Genomic DNA, 26,968 nt, shown 5'->3' with positions numbered 1-26,968 from the left:
ATTATTTAAAAAAATCTCTCGCCCAATGTGTACTTGGTCTGCCAACATTGCCCATGCCCCTATTCTGCCTTGGAAATGCTAGAATCGCTGTTAATCGACTTCAAGCTTCACGCACACAGAATAAAGAGAGCCGGTGGACAGCGAAATCCATCCCATCCTTTTTGTTTTGTATTACGCACGCGCCATGTTTAGTTTATAAAGAAAGGTTATCCGTACTCGTCGAGCTCTATTTCCATCTCTAAAAATAAATATTTTATCTTAGTCATCGAGATTTTCTACTTTATACTTATTTCCCCCGTACCCGTGTTATCTGTATTCCATACTCTATACCAACTACTCCATATTTTATTCTCCTCCCTCCCTCTTTCTCTCTCTCCACAACTCTATCTCTCTCATCGCTACAGTGACGCTACAGTGTTTTAGCGGGCTGCTCTCGCGCGTGGTCTGTGGCGGTCTGCTGTCCAGCTGGTACGCTCCCGGACCGTTTACAGGCGCGCGGTGCGCACCACGCGCACGCTACCGGTAGCGTACCGACAGCTTTAGCGCTGCCCGGTGCGGACAGCCTTAGGTCGGAATAGATATTTTATAAAGTGCTCGAAAATATCTTGCATTTTTCTTAAAATATCTACACGAGCTCATATAGTATTTTAAACAATCAGCCTGTTCGCTGGTTAGATAAGCCACTTGCACTAATTTGTACGGCTGATTTATTACGAGAGAAAAATATTATACCATAACTGATAAGTTCTGGCTAAAACCAACAAGCAAACAAATATCCATACATTTAATTGGATGATTTCCTTCCGTTCTTTAATCGTTGCAAAATTTATTCATTCCTGATCATATGCTCAGCCTAGCAGGTGCGCCTAGCATTTTATGGGCCTAAGGTATACTCTCTTCATCTCAAAATAAGTATCACTATAGTATTTGTGCCGATCAATTTTTTTTAAATTTAACTAGTTTTATAAAAAATATTATCAACATTTATATCTTCAAATAAGTTTATTATAAAATAGCTTTCCTGATCTACCTAATGATACTAATTATATACTGTAAATATTAATATTTTTATATATATTTAATTAAAGTTAAAATCGTTTAATTTCTCGTGGAGCGAGAATGATAGTTGTTTTGGGAGAGACGGAGTACGTCCAACAATTTCCACACTTCTCTATCCATTGACGCTGTTCACGGTCAAGTTTGTCTGGGTATGGGCTGTCGGGCTTCCGTACAACCATGTCACGTCCCTCGAGCTGGATAGATTAGTTAATTCAGACTAGATGCTGCTATGCGTCATACTACATCCGTCCCCTCGCGAAAATCAGCGCGCAATCACCTCCCCAAATCCCGCCCGGTCCTCCAACCAGCGTGCGAGCGATCATCTCCCCCAATCCCGCGCGACGATGCCCTCTCCTCTGGCGCCATGCTCAGAGCAAGTCTAACAATTTAGCCTGCTGCCGGCTGCAAGAGCATGCCATATCATATACAGTCAGTTATATAGCCAACTCATATTATGACTTAGCTGTTAGACGGGCTGTAGCATTTAATGATCACAGTACAAGAGTACGTGAAATGGGAAAGAAACGCCAGCTTCTCGCTCGCAGCCGGCTAGAAAAAGACGTTTTCTCCTCATACGTTGCGCTGCAGTCGGCGAGGAGTTTACCGCCCGCTCCAAATTCTCTCTCTTTACGTGGCTGGTTTTTCGATGACGTGGATCCTCCTCGCCGGCTAAAAGGCGATTATTATACCTGCTCTCATACAGCGTGACCCGCTCCCGCCCCCCTCTCCGTCCCTCGGTGCCGCCGCCCTCGCTGCAGGCTCTCTGCCCAGGATGCCGTAACTGTGCGCCGCCGCCCTCGCAGCAGCAGGCTCTCCGCCCGTGGCGACATTTTTTTTAGATATCGGTAGATTAAACAACCGGCTTCTTCCTTCGAAAAGGAATCCGGCCAAGAGTTCAATACAGAAGAACATCAACGCACAAGCTGACCAAGACATTCAAGGCAGCACAAAACCAGTTTTTAACCAAAGACTAAACACTAAGTCTAAGAGCGGTAAGACCATTTGAAGAAAGCAGAGCATTACAGAGCCGCAGTCTCTAATTCCGGCACCTTTGGACAATAAACTTTTTCATGTCTTCACCCCTTTTGTAACTGCCCCCACTGTCCTAGCCAGTGCGTAGCTCTGAACACGACCTGCAAAATAGATTTTGGACTGCATTTGTTAAATACTAGTTCATTCCTTGTAAGCCAAAGCGACCAGCACAATGCAGCAGCTCCTATAAGCAACAAGCTTCTCAATTCTCTCCCACTTTGTTTGTGCCAAGCACCAAAAATGTTCCGTGTACTCGTTGGCGGTTTTAAACCAAGCACCATATGGAGAGCACGCCACAAGGCTTTGGCCATCACACAGTTGAAAAACAAATGTTGAATACTCTCTAGTTTAGAGCAAAAACAACAATTTAGGTTTCGCCTTCAATTTCATTTAGCTAAATTATCCTTTGTTAGAATTATCCCTCTCCTTATAAACCACGTAAAGATCTTAACCTTTAATGGAATTCTAAGACGCTAAATGTCCTAAGAGACTTTGACACCATTGTTTATTAGGTACGCATACATGGATTTGACAGAGAATATTCCATTAGAATGCGAGTCCCAGCAAAAGGAGTCCCTGCCATCCTGTAAATTAATACTCGCAATCCTACCAATACAACAACTTGTTTCCCACTAACGCTCTTCTGTAGGTCATATTTATTGGTACCGACCGTAGAACCTCAGCCACCGTAGATTGTTTCCTACGGGCAACCTTGTATAAGGATGGATAGACCTCTTTCAGAAGAACTTCCCCTAGCCAACGATCCTCCCAAAACCTGATTTTGGAGCCATCCAAGACCTTAATCTTCCTAATCTTAGAAACTGCTCTTTTATCCCCATAAGACCCATCCAGAAGTGAGAATCCTCCGGTTTCTTAGTCACTTGAGATAAAGTCTTATTTTTAATATACTTGTTTCTAATAAGTTCTTGCCAAATACCATCTTCATTCAAAAGCTTGAACAACCATTTACTGAGCAGACATTTATTTTGGATTTCCAAGTTTTGGATACCAAGGCCCCCCTGTTCCTTAGGTTGGCAAATAATAGGCCATCTAACTAACCTATATTTTTTCTTGTGTTGATCATTCTGCCAGAAAAATCATGATCTAAAATACTCAAGCTTCTTTAAGACTCCCTTAGGAATCTCAAAGAAGGAGAGCATGAACACACGAAGACTGGACATAATAGAGTTGATCAACACTAATCTACCGCCAACTGACATCATCTTCCTCTTCCAACAGCTGAGTTTTTTCTCAATCTTTCATCTATGTTCTTCCAATCCTTGTTATTCAATTTTTTGTAGTGCATAGGGAGACCAAGGTACCGACATGGATAAGAACCTAATTCACAACCAAATAATTGTGTATATAGATTTTCCTCCTTCTTTGCCTTACCAAAACAAAAAATTTCACACTCCATTAGGCAACGATACAAAGCAGAGAAGAATTCCTGCCTTGGTAATGTGGTACCTACCAGTGACCAACCGCTTGAGACTTATCTTCCTAAACCCTAAAGAAGCCGCACTCATGACATGGTGGGATGATGAGCGCAAGGTGGATGATGATAAGATTGCACACCCGGTAGATTGTAGTCAGTGGCAAAGGATCGATGAGAAGCACAAAGAATTCAGCGATGACCCAATGAATGTACGGTTTGGCTTGAGCACCGATGGAATAAATCCCTTCAATGAGAGGATAAGCGACCACATCACTTGACCAGTGATCTTGACCATGTACAACATCCCAACATGGTTGTGTCAGAAGAGAAAGTACCCTCTCCTCACTATTCTTATTTCTGGCCCTAAACAACCAGATATTGATATAGACGTGTTCCTCGAGCCTTTGATGCAAGAAATGGAGAGGCTATGGAGGCATGGGGAGCCGATATATGATGCGTTCCGAAAGGAGGACTTCATATGTAGAGCAATAATATTTGTTACTACCAATGATTACCCCATGTTGTTTGCTTTGTCTGGACAGATCAAAGGGAAGACGGGATGCTTAGTTTGCTTAGATGGTACTACATGGGTGTTCCTGGATGCATCCAAGAAGATAGTTTACCTAAAAAACCGACGCTTCTTAAAGACAAGTCACAAGTACCGTAGCAAATTGTTCTTTAGAATTTATGACAACACCTCAGAGATTGAACCCTCTCCTGAGAGACGTCATAACGGAGAACACGTGTACAGAATGGTGAAAAACATACGCATCGTCTATGGAAAGAAGAATCCGAATGAGATGAACAGAGATAGAAGCACACCTCCTGTCGAAGGCGTACCTTTCAAGAAACAATCGATCTTCTTTCAGTATCTGCCTTATTGGCCAGACTTAGAGGTCCCCCATGCTATTCATGCTATGCACGTGTAGAAGAATATCTTTGAGAGTCTCATTGCTACCTTGATGGACATAGACAAGTCAAAGGATGGTCTGAAATCATGGAAAGACATGGTGCAGCTAAACATGATGCCACAGCTTCACTCGGTACCTGAGGCTAATGGAAAATACACTCTACCCGCGGCGTGCTTCAACCTAACACCAGAAGAGAAGAGAGCTATATGCACTTTTCTAAAGGGGGGTCAAGGTCCCGACTGGGTTTTCGGCGAATGTGAAGAAGCTAGTGTCGATGAAGGACTTTGTCAATAACACACTGAAAGGCTCACGATTGTCATGTGATGCTGACAGTATTTCTACCTATTGCAATCAGGGCTATAAAGCCAGAGTTCTTGAAAATGGCACCCTCATGTGCTACTTCTTTTCGAAGATCTCACAGGAGACGATTGGCAAGACAGAGCTGAGTGACCTACATGAATTTGTCGTGGAGACAAAACCAACTAGAGATGTGTTTACCTCCTGCTTTTTTTGATATAATGCCACATCTCATGATTCACATGGTTCATCAGATACAGGTGTTGGGCCTTGCTACTTGCATGAAATGTGGGCCTACGAGCGGTTCATGTCAGTTCTAAGCCGATACGTGCATAATCGAGCATACCCAGAGGGCTCTATGATAGAGGGTTACAGTACTGAAGAAGTCATCGAGTGCTGTCAAGAGTACGTAAAAGTGCATAATGGGATTGGTAAACCCGATTCTCGTCACAAGGGTAGGCTGGCTGGGAAGGGCACGAGTGGTAGAAAAGTGTTCATGGATCATGATTACAAAGAAGTTAGTCAGGCGCATTACAGTGTCTTACAGAGTACACAACTGATGCAACCGTACATTGATGAACACTTGGCTATCATTATGGCGGAGAGAAATGGTCGTTCAGATGATCGGGTCATGAAACAACACAAGCAACGACTACCTACATGGTTGAAGGACCAAAACATACCGCCTGAAGAAACCATAGACTCTATTACCATCAGTAGGCTGGCAGAGGGGCCATCGAGACAAGTGACATCTTGGAAAGCTTATGACATCAATGGGTACACGTACTATACCCACGCAAAGGATAGTAAATATATGAACCAAAACAACGGCGTTCGAATAGAAGCTATCGATGGAGTGGGGCAAAAGATCCAATACTTTGGCATCATTGAAGAGATATGGGAACTTGACTATGGAAGGAATATAACGGTGGCCCTATTTCGATGCCGCTGGATCAAACAACACCAACTAAACGAGATCGGATTGAGAGTCCTAGACCTCGAGAATCTATGCTACCAAGATGACCCTTGGGTGCTCGCTTCACGTGTCACACAAGTTTTTTATATGCCTGACCCACAAAGTAACCTCCCCGAAGAAGAAGACAAAGCACGTGGTTGCCTCCGGGAAACAGCCCATTATCAGAGTTGATGGCGTGGAAGATGTTAAAGCTTATAATAACTATGATGAGATGCCGCTATTCACAGACTTTCCTAAGGAGATCAGTGTTATGGAAAAGAACCTGTCCAAAGACATATTGCCATGGGAACGAAAAGGTGTCAAGAGAAAAGTCGTTACAGCGGGCTAGCTAGTTGTTGAACGTGGAGTGTTTTTTGTAAGTGTGTGTGTTTGTAAAACTTTATTTATGCATATGTGTGAGACTATATATTTATGTATATGTGTGAGACTATATATTTATGTATGTGTGTGAGACTATATTTATGCATGTGTGTGAGACTACCTTTTGCAACATCCATATGAACCTATTACAACATCCATTCTATTACTACTAAAATAGTTGTAACACGCAGACACTTGAAACATGTACTTATTACTACTGCAACATATTCGGACTACTATTGAAACACTTAAAACAAGCACTAAACACTTTATGAAATGAAGAAATGACCAAAATAAAAGTTGGAGATCTTGACGAGTTATACAACTTTTATATTCATCACATTTACTGCTGAAATCATTTAGTGGTTGAAAATCAGGTTTAAAGTTGTTATTTTCTGAAATTCAAAATTTCAATTGTCTAAAATTAGTGACAAAGATATATGACCAGACTAAAATGATAGAGCATGATTTTAGAAAATTTTAGGAAAAAAACTATCACATTTGGAGTTAGTACGAGGGATAAAAACTAGTTACAAGTTTCAGCCACAGATTAAAAAGAGAAATCATACTTGTTCAACATTGATCATCATGGACAGTTGTGATTTTTCTTTTTAATCTCTGGGTAAATTTTGTAACTAGTCTTTCTCCCTCATACTAACTCCAAATATGATGATTTTTTCCTAAAATTTTTTAAAATCATACCCTATCAAGTTACTGTATTGATTTGGTCATTCTTTTCGTTTGACAAAGTTTGAGCAATTCAATTTTTCAAATTTAAAAAAATGACAAGTTCTAACAAGATTTTGAAACACCAAATGATTTCAGCTGAAAAAGTGATGAATACCAAAGATGTATAACTCATCAAGATTTACAACTTTTATGATGGTTATTTCTTCATTTGACAAAGTGATAGTAAACATTGTTCACAAATCAACATGTCTCTCATATAGTTCATGAAACTATGAGAGATATGTAAATTTGTGAACAACGTTTACTAACACTTTGTCAAATAAAGAAGTGACCAAAATAAAAGTTGTAGATAGTGATGAGTTCAACAACTTTTATGTTCATGACTTTTATAGTTGAAATCATTTAAGGTTTCAAAATCTTGTTTGAAATTGCCATTTATTGAAATTCAAAATTTGAACTATTGAAATTTTGTCAAATGAAAAGATGACCAAAATAAAAGTTGTAGATAGTGATGTGTTCAACAATTTTTATGTTCATGACTTTCTTATTTGAAATCATTTAAGGTTTCAAAATCTTGTTTGAAGTTACTATTTATTGAAATTCAAAATTTGAACAAATGAAAAGATGACCAAAATATAAGTTGTACATCTTGATGAGTTCTACAACTTTAATTTTTGCAATATTTTTCATTTTAGATCATTTTTTGTCTTAAAATTCATTTCGAAGTTCACAAATTCAAATTTTAATTTTTTTAAATATATTTTTTTATTTTACAAAATAAAATATATCATTATATCTATATATAAGCAAGTAATTTTTATGTGTATGGGAAAATATAGCAAATTATTTTTATTACATTTATACATTTATATATAGATTTACACATTTATAAAAAATATATAGAAGTTATATTTAAAAATATGCGAAAATATTTGTAGGTGCGGCTGAATTAGAAATCACCCCCTACAAATGCATTTGTAGGGGCGGCTGGTCTTTAGAGCCGCCCCTACAAATGAGTCTGGGTATATATTCCAGAGCCCGCGCCTGGCTAAAATCTCACCAAGTCTTAGGCGTCTTCTTCCTCGCGGACGCCGTCAGGCTACTCCCGCCACCCCCGCTGCCACCACCATCTCCGTGGCCTACCACCGCCTTCCTCCCATAACTGCCTCCGTCCTCCGGGCCTCCTCCGTGCCCCAAATGCTACCTTTACCTAGGCCGCCACCGCTCGGTCTCAGACCTTGACCTCTGACCTCGTCGGCCCATGCACGCGCTCTGACGACCTTGCTGGGGGCTAGGGTTTGTGCTCCCCCGGCCCGGCCGTGCGCTCTGGCTGCCATCCCCGCCACCGCCGTGGATCCCTCTCCAACCTAGAGCTCTAACCTCGCCGGCCCGTGCGCACGCTCTGACAACCTCGTGGGGGCTATGGTTTGTGCTCCTCGGCCTGGCCGTGCGCTCTGGCTCTGCCACCGGCGCTCCCTCACCGACCTCTATCTCCGACGACGTCGCCGCCCTCGTGCTCTGACCTCCCCCGGTGCTCCCTCTCCGACCTCGAGCTTTGATTGCTGCCATACCCCTTGGTATGCCCCAACCCTTCACCTACATTTATCCTCTTCGCCTCAATTCCTGTAGTGATGGGTCACTGAGGAAGAATAGAGCATGCACTTATAGTTCTTTTTCTAGTTAAACTGAAATAATTATGTGAATTTGTGGTGAAACTAAAATAATTGTGTGAATGGAGGTCATCTATGTTGATTATTAGCTTCTTTGAGTTCTAGTTAATTTGAACATTGGGGATTTTGCTAAGATTATAGTTCTTTTTCCAATTGAACCGAAGCTGCTATTTTTTTTGTAGCTGAACAGTAGGTATTATGGTATTCCTTTCTTTGTTTATTAGAAATATGGTTGATTAGCTATTTAATTGGCTCCTATAAATCTTTACTTTGCATCAGTTTGGTAATGTGATACTTTGCATTAGCTGTGAACTCAATTTGGTGAGGTGTGGTGGTGGCAGTAGTATTATTGTTCTTGCTACAATGGCCTGGTTTGAGAACATAAAAAGTAAAGGCAGTAAACATTTGTGCTCGTCCAGCAACCCAACTAGTTATATGTTTTTTGTCCAGCAACTGAAGTTTCATGGCTCCAAAAAGTATGAAAACTTTACAGTATGCTATCTTGAGTATCTAGATTCTGCAGTAATTTTCTTAGGCCCAGATCTGTTCTCTAAGTATGCTAACTTGTTTAGGCTTGTAACTTTTGCCTTTTTCATATCTCCTGTTGTAGTAGTCCAAAAATTATGAAACTTTGTCTGTATGCTAATCTGGGTATGTACTTGCTACTATGAAATTCTCAAGTCCATATCTGTTTAGAAAGTAGTAGTTCTCTTTTTAGGCCATAAAATGCTATGTTTTTAGTTCTTTTGGCTTGAGTATGTAAATAATCTAATGTGGGATACAATTATTTTAGGAGGAAACCTCCAAACTGATTCAGAGCCCTTTGTCGGTGATGTTTTTTATACTACTACTACTTGTACTGAGCACAAGCCCTTTGTCGGTGATATTTTTTTACTAATTTGATAGCACCCCAAAAATTGCTTCTACTACTACTTCTAGTTCGGCAAATGAGTTGTCTTTTAATTTGTTTTAGTTTGGGGGCAGGACCTAGTAGTCCTAGGGCCAACTAAGAATTTTTTTCCGGAACCTTCCTCCCTCCCTCTCGCTCATCTCTATCTTTCTTTCTTTCTCCTATCTGCTCATGAGATGAATAATGTGACTTCAAAACTGAGGCAAAGGGCTTTCGTGCAATAATGATTTGCTGAATCTCATGAATTTGCTGCTGCAATATTGGTGCCATTACATAATTCTTGTTGATAAAACATGTTGCCTCATATGAAAGCAATTGCCCACCTTTAGCCTCTCCTACTCAAGATTCTTTTTGTCATGTTCCGACTCCTTAATTTGTTTGTTTCTTGCATCAAGTGCATCCACCATGTCCTGGATATCGGACTAAGAAATTATTAGCTCATTTGGTTGTGGCCATTTTGGTTCATATACTAGATTATTTTACTGTCTTTAGCTATTAGTACATAGTAGAGCACCACTATTTCATTAAAAAAAGAACTGTATATTGTCACATGTATTCTTGGTACTTTTACAGTGGTGCTAGCTGGGAACCACCATTGTCAGTGGAGACAACTGCTATGGCAAGTGCCGTAGTACCTGAAAATTAAAAAAAAATACATCAAGCTAATTATGTTTCTCTTGGGCTCTGCTGCTTGCTTCTGCTGGGCACATATTTTTGCAATTTTGCTACTATACGATTTCAGTTTGAAATATTTAGGTTTGCCACTACCTAATGCAAAGGTAGTGTTTTCCAGGGAGTAGGTTACAACTGAAATATGTCATGGGGAAGATTGAAATTTACTTAGGTTGTATTACTGTAACATTTAGCAATGTTTAAGACAGTTTTAAGACCAATGGCTCAGAGATTAAGAGGCTAAAGAACTATGCAGAACGGGTAATTCAAGCTTATGTGTGATAGCAAATGATACTTATATTGGATCTGTCAACAATTTTTGTGGGTGCTGCCCAAACTCAATACCTACCTAGTAATTTTCAAATTTAAACCATTCATTGTGTGCTACAAACACGTACTGATAATGTAGATCTTCATCATGATTGAATTGAAGGTGGCCTAAGCAACTCACTGCACTACCAACGTATTTTTTTTGTTACACTTTCCAGCTTCCACTGGAATTACACTTCCTGGGTCTGCCGATGTTCTAGCTTTCAACGGAAATCTGCATTGAGTGGTGAATTAATTTAGGATTGATGCTCCAGAAATGAGGTTACTTTTTGTTCCTCAAATGCTTTTAGAAATGATCTGCATCTGCCATACAAAATATAAGAGTATTAGTTTTGGAGAAAGTAAAGTGGTTATTTAGTACAGCTGTTATATAGCTAATTCAACTGATAGCTAATTAGCTATACCATCAGCGATATCGACATCAACAATTTATGACCCAAATAATTTAGGATTGAACATGGCCTATCTAGTCGTGATGATTTGATATCTTCTTTTAGAATACACACTAATCAGAGCTTCGAGCAGCATGGGCCGTGAGTAGGCATCACCGGCAGCAAGTGCCGCGAGCAGGCAACACTAGATTATGGTCTCGTGCCTGAACTGCTTCACCCCATTGCAATCCTGCTAAGCTAGCCATTGCAATGAAACCAATGCTGCTGTTTTTTTGGCTATTTTTGCCATCAGCTGCTGCTCTATGTTTACTAAGCAACTGTTGCTTTTTTTTTGCCAAATCTCCCCTCTCCTCTCCTCTCCTTTGTTTTGCCGATAATGAAATTGTCCATATCCATACATTATATGGAATATGAGCTGATGATCAAGAACTTGTGAGAAGCTTGGCATCATTACCGGCCGCCCCTACTGTCTTTTTCTATATGCTCACTGTTTTTATATATGCTCACTGTGTTTATGATGCCTTTATGCTCCAAGTTCTTTATCAAATGATGATTGACATGTTTCTGAGGCCTCTACCTCTACTACTACTATTACTACTTGTTTTGTGAGTTAGTTTGAACTTGATTGATGGCTATTTTCTTCACTTCCACTAGGAAATGGACCCTTGCTATGTTGTTTTCGACAGAAAGAAACTTGGGATTTACATGTCTTGGCATGAGGCTAGTGAACATGTGCTTGGGTTCAAAAATGCTATACACAAGAAGTACAACAACTATGACCATACACTTAGAGATTTCAATGCCTATGTTGGAGCAGCAACTACCTCCCCTAATTTGGTCCCAACTGATTGTGGTGAAAGCATCCCTCTCAGAGTGGTAAGAGTGGTTCTTGCAAGAATGTGGTGATTATTAGTCTGTTGGTGATGGTGTTTGGACTTTAGATGAGGCTTTCCATGAGCTGCCAATGCAACTGCAATACTTAGGCCTGTGATGACACAATTAGATGGTCAATGCAGTTGGATAACACAATTGTATGATGATTTAATTATGGTGTCTGAGGCCTATTAGTTTGGATAACATTAATTTATGTTGGCAGCAATATTTTGGTTGTAATGCAACATTATCTATTAATAATACTGATGCTGCTTTGTAGATCCTCCTCTCCTAGTCCTACTACTTCTACTCTTCTTCTCTCCTGTCCTCTGCTCCTACTTCTCCTACTCCTCTCCTCTCATGTTCCTCTACCATAACTGTTTTCCTTGACATAAATTTAGGAGAAGATATGGCCGAACTCCCTTAGCCGAATCTGCTAAATAATTATGTGTATGACATGGGCTTCCAACCAGCATTGAGGAGGGCAAACCACCCATATCCAAGCATAGTAAGTAACATGTTTTAAAGACACCTCTATAGATATTTTGTTATATATATAATTCTTAAATGTAGACAATTCATCCTATACCATGGTTCAGAGAGACACTCTCAAATTTTGGGGGTGACTTCCTCAATGTTGGTACATTCCCTATAGATGGTCGACTCAAGCAATGTCGAATTGGCTTTTCTATTCTCGCTAGGGCGGGTAACCAACAAGGTATGGTTTTATCAATGTTTTCCTAAACGGTAAACAGTCTTTACACGGTCGCCCTTCGTTTAGCGTTTAGGCTGTTTACACGGTGTTTAAACGAAGTTAAACGGTCTAAACGGTTTTGTACTTTAAAAAAAACATATAATTATATATGTGCATGTAAAAAATCAAGTATTCTAGCATTTATACATATTTATCCGAGTATAAATCAATTATTTTGGCATGTATATATATTTATGCATGTGAAAAGAACCAAATATAGATATTTATGCATGTAACATATCAAGTGTACACATTTACAAATATAATAAACTTAAGTATACAAATTTATCCATATAAAACTAAACTAGATTTACCTCATGTTCGCCTAAACGGCCGTTTAAACAGTTGTTTAGCCCATTTAATGTTGTTTATCTTCGTTCCGTTTAGGCCATTTTTTCCGTTTTTGACCCTTTAAACTGTCAACCGTTTAATTTCCGTTTACCCCCTAAACAAAATAGTTTACCATTGTTTATCGTTTACTGTCCGTTTAAACGACCGTTTAATCCGTTTAGACAAAAAGTGGGTTTTATACATCGATAGGACGAGCAGCGGTCAACCTCATGACATTAGTGCGCACAAATATGTTGTGCAAGTATGTTTAAGGGCGCTTCAAAATATTGGGTACAATATTCTTACATACTCCTCCATGAGGATTGCTGCTTTGAATGTGGGCCTCCACCACGATATTGGACTGTTTTGTGCACAGCTTCCTGAGGACAACATGAATGATGTGGTCAGTCTCATAACTTATATCTAGATTAATTGTTATGTCTATATATATACATGGTTCTGATAACCATATTTTTTTCAACACTTGCAGATTCAGGAGAACGACGTAACATACGCAAGTTGTAGCTTTGAAGTCATTTTAAACTAGGGCATGTATCACTTGGGTCGCTATAAATGGGAATATGATGGCCCTGTTCTCACTTCAGAGGCAATCCAGGAAAAATTCTTATGACTAGGAGTGAAGATTTTCGACCAATGCTGATCGTCGTCAGTAGACTTTGTGAACGATCTTGTGAAGCAAGGGAGAGTGCACTAGTAAATACATTGCGCTACATCAGTGATATTTTGGCATATAAAATGAATGATCTGCACTTCTCCGAATACGTGGTACGACGTTAGAAAATTCTAGAAAGTTAAATTACTGTTAGTTGTAATAATAAACTGATCTAAATTATTATGATTTGTAATGAACAAATTTAAATTATTATGTGTTTGTAATAAATGGGTTTGTAATTAAGTCATTTAAATTATTATGAGTTTGTAATGCATATATCTTCTTGTCAATTAGTTGATGATATAATGTCCTTGTGAATTATATTATATATATATATATATGTATGTTCTGGTCATATTTAAATTTTTAAATTTCAATTTTTTTGTATGAAAATATAATGTAGGGGCGGTTCTAGAGTGAACCGCCTCTATAAATAGGAATTATAGGGGCGACTGGTGTTACAACCGCCCCTACAAATTATTTTTGTAGAAACGGCTGGTGTTACCAACCGCCCCTACAAATACAGTTGTATAGGGGCGGCTAGTGACACAAGCCGCCTCTACGAATCGATTTGTAGGAGCGGCTTGGGAACCGCCCCTACATAGAGACAGTGTTGTAGGGACGGCTGGCAAAACCGCCTCTATAAACCATCGTCAGCCGCCCCTACAAATACTTACTGTAGTAGTGGCTGAGACTGAACTGCGATCTCTAAAACTGGAATTATTTATATCAAATCAACAAATGGCAACCATGCAAGATAAGATGGAGTCCTACCGACAAGAGCTACAGGAGACCCTGGAACGTCTACACTACAAGAAATATTCAAGGAAGATGACTAAGAGAAGGAGGACCTTCGCCATGCCTCCTGATCACAGAATAAAAATTCCTAGAATAGATCCACGGGTAAGGCACCAACTATGCCAGAGTATGATCCACAACACCCCCATTTTGACTTAAATGGGTACATTCCAAGGGAGTCACACTCTGATCATGCTGAAAGCATTGAGACTGAAGAATCCGTCGCTGACAACTTCAACAACAAGAAGACTACTGGGGATGCCATGACCACTGAGCCTTCACGAGTCCCTTCCAGGCAGGGTGTTGATGATGGATATGCACGTGAGCTCTATGCGTTGCAAGATGAACAGCTAGCCAAAGAAAAGGGCAAGGTTGTGTATCGGGACCTTCACGAGATGCAGTCTCTTTAGTAGTAGTATTCAGTTGTAATATAAGTGTCTTTAGTAGTAGTACCGTTAGAATCGTCACGAGTCCCTGATGATCGAGTTATCGCGTAGTAATCGTCCCAGCAGTTAATGTGTATGATGTGACCCTGTATCATATATGTGTAACTGTTTGTGCGATGTAATATAATGTGTGTGTCTGTTATTCTTGTATGCTCTTGCTTGCTTGTTCTATTTTTTTTTTTCAAAATACCTTCCCTCTGCTTAAAAGCCAAATGGGATATCTCCTCATCCTTGCTGTTCAACAGCAACAGATGGAAAGGAGATCCGCCTGGATTCAGCGACGCCGTGAGCGATAAGCTAAGAGGCAAGTACAGGAAGAAGAGGAACATGTTGCACCACCTAGAGGCCGGCAAAACCGTGGAAGACAACAAAATCGCGGGCAACCAAACCAAAATCATGGGCAAGAACAATCACAGGACAACAACGTTCCAGCACAAGGAGTGGCAAATGAAGAAGTAGGAGAAGTTAACCAAAATAATAATGAAAATGATGCAGAACAAGCCGAAGAACTTCCACCACCTCCACCCACCTTAGAAGAAATCATGGATCGCCAGACACGTCTCATGGAAACACTCGCTAGAAGGTCGGAAAATGGAAATGGACAAGGAAAAATGGCTTGCATTTATGAGGCTTCACCCACCCACTTTTGATAGTTCGGAGGATGATCCATTAGTAGCAGATGACTGTCTACGAACTATCACCAAGAAATTGAACGCCGTACGAGCAACCGACGAAGAAAAAGTTACTTTGGCCACACATCAGCTTGTTGGAGCAGCAGGAGAATGGTGGGAAAATTATCAAGATGCTGTTGATGACCCGGAAGCCATCACTTGGGAGGAATTTATAGAAGAATTTCACAACTATCACATTCCTAAAGGAGTAATGGAAATGAAAGCCGAGGAATTTTGCTACCTAAAGCAAGGAGCAATGACCGTAAATCAGTACATCCGGAAGTTTATGAAGCTGTCTCGCTATGCACTTGAAGATGTTAATACTGAGAAGAAGAAGCAAAGATGTTTTAGAAGGGGGCTTAACTCATCCCTAAGGACACAACTAATCACCCACATCTACCCTGATTTCAATACCATAATGAATCGTACCATCCTGCTTGAAGAAGAACGCTCAAAAATGGAGGGAGAAAGGAAGCGTAAATTTAACTTACAACGAGTTCGTCAGCAAGAAAGGACACAGAGGATTAAAACCAACAATGCTCCACCCAAGGTTTTAAATCTCCGACTAAAGATATTTAGCGGATGATCTCTAAAACAGCTATAGCTGAGCTAAATGAGACTATAGCCCGCTATAGCCGCTAAGTTGTACATCAACCAAATAGCTTGATCAGCGTCGAACAGCTATAGCCGGTTATAGCGACAGCTATAGCCGGAGATTTAAAACCTTGGCTCCACCTACGAACTACCAACCCACTATGCAGTACAGATCGCCTGGACCCAACTCTCTGCAGCCCACTCCCACCTACCGAAGCTACAACACCGGTATCCAGCCTAAGAATGAAAATAATGCAACCTCGGGACAGACATGTTTCGGATGCCAAAAAAACCCGGACACAGAATAGCAAATGCCCATACATCAACCGATCAGCAGCCCCTGCTCCCGCACGATCCACAGGAAATAACCGGACTGCAGCCTCCGGAATTTACTACCGGAGACGTCCTCTTTGCCGAAACCTCGTGGGTTTGCCGAGAGCTATATTTCGGATACTCGGTAAAGGGGGTCTTTGCCGAGGGCCAGCCCCAGGAGCCCTCGGCCAAGATAGGCCATCGGCAAACAAACAGCCCTCGGTAAAATAAAGCTTTGCCGAGGGCCTAGCCCTCGGCAAATTGGCCCTCGGCAAATATGGCCGGATGGGTCACGGCGGCCACTGGAGTCTTTGCCGAGGGCCCAGATCTAAATATTCTTTGCCGAGGGCCATTGGCCAGGCCCTCGGCAAAGACCCCCTTTGCCGAGGGCCAGGCTAGACCATCGGCAAAGAGTTTTTTTTTTGTTTTTTGAACCCAGTTTTTTTGTGGTGCTATAATACATTATTTAAATCTCAATTTTCAAAATTTGGGCCAAATTTGACTTTTTTGATATATTTTCCTAATTTATTTCTTTTTGTTGATTTTTTTCGAATATTTCAAATTTGAACTGCAGGTGGATGGAATAATGCAATTTAGTGATTCGAAAAATGTTATTCATGGTATTTGGTGTATATTGAGTCCATATCCACGAACTCGCATCAAATTTCGGGCATCTTCTTCACGTAACATGACGAGGAACTTGTCGGAAAAGTGTTTTTAAATTATATAAAATTCATACGAAGTCCGAAAATCATGAAACTTGTCGAGGTCTCATGTTATCGCATGTGTAGGCTGTGGTAAAAATGTGAGAAGGTTTCGAGCAAGTTGCGACGTCGGATGCCTAAAACCCAGACATCTCCATATGTGAAAGGGCCTAGCCTGGCCAATGGCCTAGCCTGGCCCTCGGCAAAGGGGGTCTTTGCCGAGGGCCTGGCCAATGGCCCTCGGCAACAAGAATATTTAAAAAAATAAAAAATAAAAAAGGTCTTGGCTGAGGGGCCTCTGAATCTGGGCCCTCGGCAAAGGTCCCAACCGTAAAATCGGCCAGAGCCCACCCCGCCCCCATGAAAGCGGATTTGACGCCGCTGCTTTGCCCCGCCCTGCCCCGCGCCCCGCCCGCCCTCCCGTCCCGACGCAGCGCGCCAGGCTGCCCCCGCGCCCCCCTCCGTAGCGCGGCCTTCCTCCCTCGCTCCCCGCGCCCCCACCGCGCCGCCCCGAGCCGCCCCGCGCAGGCCCGCGCCTGGCCGCCACCACCACCCCCGCGCCCCTCCGCGCTCTCGGCCCACCACAGCTCGTCCGGCCGCCCCGCGCCGCCCCGCGCCCACACCGCGCCGCCCCGCGCGCCCCGCGCCCATCGCCGCCACCGCCACCCTGCGCGCCCCGGCCCCCGGCCACCAGAGGAGGAGGGAGGAGGAGCAGGCCACCGGAGGAGCCCCACCCCACCGCTTGCCTCAACCCGCCGGAGGTGCCCCGCCCCGGCCGCGCCGCCCGCCCACGCCTGCCGGCCGGCCCGCCCCGAGGAGGAGGAGAACCTCCGCGCCATCCGCCGGCCACCGGAGAAGGAGGACCCCGCGCCACCCGCCAACCCCGTCCACGCTGTCTGCCGTGCCCGCCCCTGTTCCGAGGTGCCCCGCCCCGGCCCCTTGACGCCGCCCCATCCGCGGCCTCCGACGTCCCTCCGACATCCAGGTATGCCTTTCCCTCGCTTCATGGTGTACAATGCTGGTGAAGGAGGAGGTCTAGGTGGAGGTCGAGGTGGTGGTGGCGTGCAATGGTGGAGGTGTAGATGGAGGTGGAGGTGGAGAAGGAGGGTAGTGTGTTCGTTGAGGTGGTGGTGGTGTGGTCGTTGTGGTGGATGTGGTGGTGTGGTCGTTGTGGTGGATATGGTGGTGTGGTCATGGTCGTTGTGGTGGATGTCGTGGTGTGGTGGTGGTGGTGGTGGTGGTGGTGTGGTCGTGGTGGTGGAGGTGGTGGTGTGTTGGTGGTGGATTAATATATATTTGGCTATCGGCCATCGTGCCGTATTTGTTCCCTTGATATGTGGTTGTCGGCCATCGTGCCGGTTTTTTCTTGCAGGTTTTGGAAACCTCCCCGTACAGGGGAGGTTCTACCGAAATTTTCAACTTATAGTATTGTGTTTCTTCTTTTGCAGAGAAGAGCACGTCAGAGGGGACTCGGCGACCCCGATCCTCTTCGTCGGCGTTGCGGGCCTGCCTGCATAGCATCGCCTCGTCACTGCCCCGACTCGCCACTGCCCCGCTAGCCTGACTCCACCGCCACCCCAGGTATAAATAAGCCCTCCTCCCGTATCATTGTCTTAGATCGCGTAACCCAGTTAGGTGTCTCCTGTCCGAAAGAGATACGGTCGTAGGTATGCGGATCTTTGCATATCTACGACCGTATCTGTTTCGGATTGTCCACGTTTTTTGGACAGCCCGCGGATGCGTAGATGGGTTAGTTTCCATGGTCTGCTCCGGTCCGAGACCGAGTTTCGGTAGCTCTTCCCTATTGTTCTCCGGATACACACTCTCCCTGGCAGGACGTGTATCGGGAGAACAGTGGGGAGGTGCTGCTGAAATTCTGTCTCGGAGAGGAGCGGAGCCTGGAAACTGACCTCATCTACGCATCCACGGGTGGGATTAGGACCTATCCTCACCTATTAGACATTAGGAACACCGCGTAGATGCAATTGATGGTCACAATACTCTGTGATGTAAATGTTAAAGGATGGAGGACCGTCAGTGGATGTACACGGGCTGGAGAAGCGGCAGTGACTACGACTATGAATGGGTGAAGGGGACAGATCATTTCTTGAAACATGCATTTGGCCCAGGAGCAGGAGGACATTCTCTAGTGTGGTGTCCCTGCAGCAAATGTGACAACAAGAGAAAGGTAGACGAGAAGACCATGGGTAGACATCTTATGTTCAATGGTTATATGCCTGGCTATCAGCAGTGGATCTACCATGGTGAAGCAGATCGTATAAGAGCGGAGGTGGTGAGAGCACGCCTCGAGGCTTTTGATGATGATGCCAGGGTAGCAGACATTCTAGATGACGCCCACCAAGCTCACTTCGCTGAACGACGTGAGAAGGAGGAGATGGAGGAATCCGCAAAGGACTTCTACAAAATGTTGCACTCGGCATAGAAACCCCTTCATGAGCGTACAACGATTTCTCAGCTGGATGCGGTTGGACGCGTAATGGGGTTGAAGGCCGAGTTAAACCTGAGTCGAGAAGGCTTCGATAAGATGTTGGCCGTGTTTGGCACCATGCTACCGGAGAAGCACACTTTGCCGACGAACTTGTATGAGGCAGAGAAACTCCTTCGTATGCTTAAGATGCCGTATGACAAGATACATGTTTGTCCGAAGGGGTGCGTCCTATTTAGGAAAGAACACAAGGACGCAAATTACTGTCCGAAGTGTAAATCCTCCAGGTACCTGGAGGTAGACTCTGGTGATGGTCAGAAAAAGCAGCTTCCGATCCCCGCGAGAGTGCTACGGCACCTTCCTTTCCTGCCGAGGATCCAACGGCTATTCATGATCGAGGAATCCGCGAAACAGATGACATGGCACAAAGATGGCAAACGGTACAATCCTGGGAAGATGGTACATCCGTCTGATGCTGAAGCATGGACGTACTTCAATGACAAACATCGTGACAAAGCAGTTGATGCCCGTAATGTACGCGTCGTGCTGGCAACAGATGGGTTCAATCCTTATGGAATGATGGCTGCCCCATACACATGCTGGCCCATTTTTGTTATCCCCCTCAATCTCTCTCCCGGCATCTCCTTTCAACGGCATAACGTATTCTTGTCGTTGATAATTCCTGAACACCCGGGGAGTAATATGGGTGTGTTCATGGAGCCTGTGATTTATGAATTGATCCACGCTTGGGAGAAGGGGGTATGGACATACGACCGAGCTACAAAGACAAGCTTCAAAATGCACGTTTGGTACCACTACTCCCTGCATGACTTCCTGGCGTATGGGTTATTTGCCGCCTGGTGTGTTCATGGGAAGTTCCCATGCCCAATATGTAAGGAAGCTGTGAGGTTCATTTGGTTGAAGAAGGGTGGCAAGTATTCGTCGTTCGACTAGCATCGTCAGTTCCTCCCTCTAGACCATGAATTCAGAGAAGACATCAAGAGCTTTATGAAAGGTGTCAAAGTGACAGACCCTAAACCGCACTTGAGGACTGGTGCCGAGGTTCGTGCTTAGATAGATGCTCTCATGCCCAATGAAGAAGGTAGTTTTGTGGGATATGGTGAGGAACATATGTGGACTCATAAGTCCGGCTTGACGAGGCTCCCCTATTTCGATGACCTTCTTCTGCCACATAATATTGATGTAATGCACACTGAAAAGAATATCGCCGAGGCACTTTGGGGAACTCTCATGGACACTGACAAGTCTAAGGACAACGTTAAGGCTAGAGTGGACCTAGCGACGTTGTGCGATATACCGAATCAAGCGATGCAGCCTCCTAGTGGCCAAAACAAGAACTGGAAAAGGCCTAAGGTCAATTTCGTCTTGCAAATCGATCAAAGGAGGGAAGTACTAAAATGGATCTAGACGTTAATGTTCCTAGATGAATATGCAGCAAATCTTAGCAGGGGAGTGAACTTAGGCACTCTGCGAGTCAACGGGATGAAGAGTCATGACTACCACATATGGATTGAGAGGCTTCTTTTGGCGATGGTCTGAGGCTATGTCCCTAAGCATGTTTGGCTAGTGCTGGCAGAGTTGAGCTTTTTCTTTTGCCAGCTTTGTGCCAAGGAGATATCTCAGACCGTCGCTCAGGACTTGGAAAAAGCAGCACCTGTGTTGCTCTGTAAGCTAGAGAAGATCTTTCCACCCGGCTTCTTCTTGCCGATGCAGCATCTGATTGTGCACCTCCCGTCCGAGGCACGTTTGGGGGGCCCGTGCAGGCCCGTTGGTGCTATCCAATCGAGAGATGTCTAAAGACTCTTCGCAAAAAATGTACAAATAAAGCCAGAATTGAGGCTTCCATTGCAGAGGCATGCCTTCGGGAGGAGGTGGCAAACTTCACAACGCAATACTACAAGCCGAACCTTCCTAACAATCATAATCCACTCCCTCGTTACAATGCTGACGAAAATGAATCGACCCTCAGCCTTTTCCAAGGCCAACTCGGTGGCGCAAGTGGATCAACCCCAAAGCTATTGGGAAATGAAGAGTGGCACAGTATCATGCTATATGTGTTGAATAACCTTACCGAGGTGCAGCCGTTCATCAAGTAAGTTCTCAATGAACTTGTTTCAATACGCCGTCACTATTCTGCATCCAACCCCATTGATTCTCGTTCGGACAGGGAATTTGTTCGTGAATTCTGGCATCAATCAAGGGATCCTACCTCGCATGAACAAGACACCCTTGTTTCATGGGGTGCGGGAGCGGGGAGGCCTGATTTTATTTCTTGGTTCAAACAAAAGGTAATGTCCAATTTAGCTCGTACGTTCGATCGTCCAAGGTGATCGTACGTTTGATTAATATAACGATCTATCATGCTTCACCTTGCAGGCCCAGACTGGTTCGTCCATGAGTGACGAGTTGAAACAGGTTGCAAACGGCTGTGACATTAGGGTGAAATCATTTACCGGCTATGACGTGAACGGATATCGCTTCCACACAACAAGTTACGAGCAGATTCGGCCCAAACGAAAAACCACAAATAGCAAAGTTTGTACGCCCGGCACTGATGGCCTCGACTATCATGGTAGAGTTGAGGAAATCTATGAACTCTCATTTCATGGAGACAAACCTCTTAAACCTATCATGTTCAAATGCCACTGGTTTAATCCTCGATCAACGAGACGAACCCCTCATCTTGGGCTAGTTGAGATTCGAGAAGATTCCATTTATCCTAGAAAAGATGTCTACATTGTGGCTCAACAGGGCGTGCAGGTGCATTATACTCCATACGCCAACCAAGACAAAGAGGATCTTAAGGGTTGGGCTATTGTGCATCAGGTATCTCCACACGGTAAACTACCTGCCCCAAACGATGATGATTACAACTTCAACGCAAACACATATGATGGACAGTTCTATCAAGAAGATGGGCTACCAGGCATGTTTGAGATAGTCTTACCCGAAGCAATCGAAATGGAAGTAGACAACGAAATGGTTGATGGCGAGGTCGATGGAGATGTGGTGGTAAATGCCAAGGACATAGCAATGCTTGAGCGATTACTTCTAGGCAATGACTACGATGACAACATAGAACCTTCGGATAGTGTTGTCCATTTGGACAATTTTGACAGTGATGATGAGACCTATGATCCCAATCATGAAGATTATTCCTAGTACATGTAATACTATGTTTTTTTTAATTTGTGTTTTGTTTATATATTTTGAATCTATTTCTAATATATGTACTAATTAGTCTTGTTCATTCTTTGTGATTGCAGGTGATTGAACAAAGATGGCGAGCAGACGTCCATGCCGTGACACGCCCTAGGTTTACGGGAGAGACCGCCCTCTCCTTCGAGGTGAGGGGTCATCGTCCGGGGCAGCGTCCGTAGGAGGTGACGAGAGGACGACCAGGGGCAGCAGCCGCAGGAGGCAGTGGTCTCCTCCCTCGCCACGTGACGAGGTGCTGGAGGAGGAGCACGTGACAGCCATGGCCACATCCTCATCGGAGGACGAGAGGGGTTAGCAGATGGGTGAGGGAGGCGAGGCGCTCGAGGGCGAGGGAGGCTAGGGGCTAGAGGGCGACGGAGGGGGTACCGCTACCTGGACTCCCTACGAGCGAGGTCCCACGAGCCTCCCTCTGGTTCCGCTTCCTCACAACCACCCAGTGATTCAGCCTATGGCAAAGAGGTAAGTAACTATAGATGTTATCACAACTACTTCATAAGATATGTTGGAAATCATAAGAGAAACTAATAAATTTTCCTAATCACTTGTGCAGGTCCTGGTTGGTTTTGTCAGGTACTCCAGCACGCACCCCCGCGAGCATCCTTGGTGTTTTGTGTAGGAAATGGTACCCCAGCATTGTGCAACTGTCCGAAGAGCCGATGGTGTGGGAGCCGGCCTCCAACTAGGACAGGTACGCGCTGGTCACGGATGACACTTACCGCAACAAGCAGGAACGGGTATTGGCGGAGTTTTGGGTAAGTTTCTCTCGCACAACATTGCTTAATACATCTCATTCATTGGTTAAATGTTTTATTGAAATAATGAATGGATACATCGGTTTTGTATGCAGAAAATTTTCAAGGCCGAAGAAGGACTTGAGGCCCAGGCGGATCGGGCGGCTGCCGCAGCTTGTAGGAAGTACGTCACCGAGATGCACCACCATGGGCGCGTCCAAGCCCACATAGACTACTACAGGTCGGTACTTAAGCAGTCCCTCCCCAAGCCTCAAGCAAGACTGATTACGCTGACCCAGGACCAGTACCTTGAGGTAGGCGAATAACATTCATAATGATTCATTTTGATATTAAGTAGGTTCAATTTCATCTTCTTATATGTCAAATACTCGATGACTTGTAGGTGATTCCTTGGTTGTGCCGATCGTATCCCGAGTGCTGGGCCATGATCGTGGACAAGTGGTTATCACAAGACTTTGTTGGCACGCACGAGAGGCTGCGGGAACAGCGTCTGATGAGGCAAGGTCCAACTGACCATCAAGGCAGCCGCAGCCTCCCCGGATACAAACAAGCATACGTAAGTGATTTCTTTCATTTATTTTGATGCTCAATTCTGCTTGATTTCTCACCATCTTCCCGTCTTTCTTGCAGGAGGCTGCGCACCTGGGCGAGGAGGTCTCGGAGTTCTCTGCATGGGCTATGTCCCACATGGGCAGGGCGTCGTCCTCTGTCTCCTTCGACCCGGCTGCCCCGCCCCAGGTGTACTCCGACCCGAACGTATACACTAAAGTCCAAGAGTACACGTCCTCGGTAAGGGAGATCTATGGGGAAGATTACAATGTGTGCACTGAGCCCATTGATGCAGAGACGATCATGAGGCTCGGAGGAGGCAAGAAGCACGGGCGGCTGTGGATTGCAGACGACGCCATCGACTCCACCACTGTTCCCATTGGAACAAGTTGATATTGGAAATAGCTCTATGCCTAGGCTGATGTTTATAAACCAAAATTTGAAAGCCAATTACAAAGCTGAGTTAATTGCGCTTCTCAAAGAATATTTTGATTGTTTTGCATGGAACTATATGGAGATGCCTGGATTAAGCCGAGAGCTTATTGAGCATCGGCTTCCCATCAAACCTGGGTTTAGGCCTTATAAACAACACCCCTGCCACTTTAACTCTACAATATACAACCGGATTAAAGAGGAGATTAATCGGTTGTTGAAAGCGGGGTTCATTAAGCCATGCAGGTATGCAGAGTGGGTCTCTAATATTGTGTCAGTTGAGAAGAAAGACTCTAGGAAGATAAGAGTGCATTGATTTTAGAGATTTGAATAGAGCCACTCCAAATGATGAATATCCTATGCCTATAGCCGATATGCTTATTAATGATGCTTCGGGACACCGGGTTATTAGTTTTCTTGATGATAATGCCAGATATAATCAGATTTTCATGGCTGAAGAGGACATGTCCAAAATGACCTTCATATGTTCTGGGTTTGTTGGTCTCTTTGAGTGGGTTGTGATGACATTTGGGTTGAAGAATGCTGGTGCTACCTATCAACGTGCTATGAATTTGATCTTTCATGATTTGATTGGTGTGATCATGGACGTTTATATTGATGATATTGTGATCAAATTGGCTGCCCGTACATCTCATTTGGCCGATTTGCGTCTTGCTTTTGTGAGGATGCGCCGCTATGGATTGAAGATGAACCCACTCAAATGTGCTTTTGGTGTATCGGCTAGGAAGTTCTTAGGCTTTATTATTCATAATAAAGGCATATAGATTGATCCTAAGAGAATAGAGAGCATCAAGAAAGTTTAGGCACCTACATGTAAGAAAGTTTAGGCACCTACATGTAAGAAAGACTTGCAGAAGTTTTATTGCTAACTTGTCAGGCTAATGTGATTAAGCACATGTTATATCGGCCAATCCTTTGTAGAAGGATTGGCAAATGGGCATATGCATTAATTGAGTATGATTTGACCTTTGAGCCACTAAAAACATTAAAGGGTCATGTCCTTCCTGATTTTATTGTTGAGCACGCTATTGATTTAGGAGATGAGATTAATTACCTTACTTCTACCCCATGGAAACTTTATTTTGATGGATCAGCTTGTAAAGAAGGCCAAGGTGTTGGTATAGTCATTATCTCTCCTAATGGTGCTGAATTTGAGATGTCAAGCCGATTGAATTACTATTGCACTAACAATCAGGCTGAATATGAAGCTCTTTTATTCGGCTTAGAAATATTGTATTCCATGGAGGTAAGGAATGTTGAGGCCTATGGTGATTCCTTACTAGTGGTACAGCAAGTAGCTAGCGAGTTTCAATGCTTAGAGGGATCACTTAATGCTTATCTTGATATGTGCCTTGATATCATTGCATCCTTTGCCGAATTTCGAATTCGACACATTCCAAGGCATGAGAATTATAAGGCCAACATGTTAGTTCAACATGCATCTAGCTTTGACGTCGGTGGGTGTAATTTTCACATAAAAGAAAAGCCGATGCAAGAAAAGTTTGTTGTTTTGTGTGCAGGTGCATCAAAGTCTGCTCAGCCGACTCTGGAAGTTGGCCAGGCCAACCAGTCGGCTAAGCCAACTGCCCCAATTGGCCAGGCCGACTCCCCTCTAGCCAGCCAGGCCATCTTGCCCGAGAAACTCCCAAATCAGCCCCAATTGATCTCCAGCAGTGATACAGTCAATTTGGAGGATTAGAGGACTTCCATATTGAGATATCTACATGATCGAAGCACTAAAGTTGATAAAAGTGTTCGGCAGAGTGCATTCATGTTTGTTTTGCACAATAATTAGCTTTACTGAAGGACTGCCAAAGACTTGTTGCTTAAGTGTTTGGGGACTGATCAAGCAAGAGTGGCTATGGGAGAGGTCCATGAAGGTATTTGTGGTACGCATCAATCGGCCCCGAAGATGAAGTGGTTATTGCATAGAGCCGGTTTTTATTGGCCTACTATGATGGCCGATTGCTTTTGTTACTAAGGATGTGAAGAGTGCCAACGGTTTGGGAATATTTGGCTTGTGCCTGCTACTATGCTTTATCCTATCATCAAACCATGGCCTTTTCGTGGTTGGGGGCTAGACTTCATTGGCTAGATTCATCCTCCATCTTCGAAGGGACATCGCTTTGTCTTGGTTGCTATGGATTACTTCACTAAGTGGATTGAGGCAGTTCATTTGAAGAATATGATGCACAAGGAGGTAATTGAGTTCATTACTGAGCATATCATATATAGATTCGGTATTCCTCAAACATTAACTATAGATCAAGGGACATCATTTGTGTCTAAGGAGGTAAGGGATTTTGCCAAATTATATAAGATCAAGTTGCTCAATTCATCTCCATACTATGCTCAAGCTAATGGCCAAGCTGAGTCTATTAATAAGACTTTGATCAAGCTCATCAAAAAGAAGATTGAGGATAATCCAAGGAAGTGGCATGAGGTTTTGTCTGAAGCTCTATGGGCACATCGCATATCTAGGCATGGTGCTACAAAAGTTACTCCTTTTGAGTTGGTATTTGGGAAAGAGGACGTGTTACCCGTTGAGGTGAATTTGGATGCATATAAGCTTGCTAAACAAAAATGATTTATCTGCTGTTATGTATCATGATTTAATGATGGATAATGTTGACGAGGTG

General features: G+C 43.7%; 2 protein-coding genes across 2 annotated transcripts; both read left to right on the top strand.

The window, feature by feature from the left end:
- Nucleotides 1-15,199: 15,199 nt before the first annotated feature.
- Nucleotides 15,200-15,865, top strand: LOC136524749 (uncharacterized). The gene has a single exon (XM_066518007.1). It carries the CDS (start codon nt 15,200-15,202, stop codon nt 15,863-15,865), a length of 666 nt encoding a protein of 221 aa, XP_066374104.1.
- Nucleotides 15,866-17,249: 1,384 nt separating this feature from the next.
- On the top strand, nt 17,250-18,407 carry LOC136524748 (uncharacterized). The gene is made up of 2 exons (XM_066518006.1): nt 17,250-17,965; nt 18,338-18,407. Exons 1-2 carry the CDS (start codon nt 17,250-17,252, stop codon nt 18,405-18,407), a joined length of 786 nt encoding a protein of 261 aa, XP_066374103.1.
- The last annotated feature ends 8,561 nt before the right edge of the window (nt 18,408-26,968 follow it).

This window comes from Miscanthus floridulus, chromosome 18 (genome assembly GCF_019320115.1).
Source record: "Miscanthus floridulus cultivar M001 chromosome 18, ASM1932011v1, whole genome shotgun sequence".
Lineage (NCBI taxonomy): Eukaryota > Viridiplantae > Streptophyta > Magnoliopsida > Poales > Poaceae > Miscanthus > Miscanthus floridulus.
The sequence above is the reverse complement of the archived record's forward strand: the minus strand, read 5'-3'. Positions and strand labels throughout refer to the sequence as shown.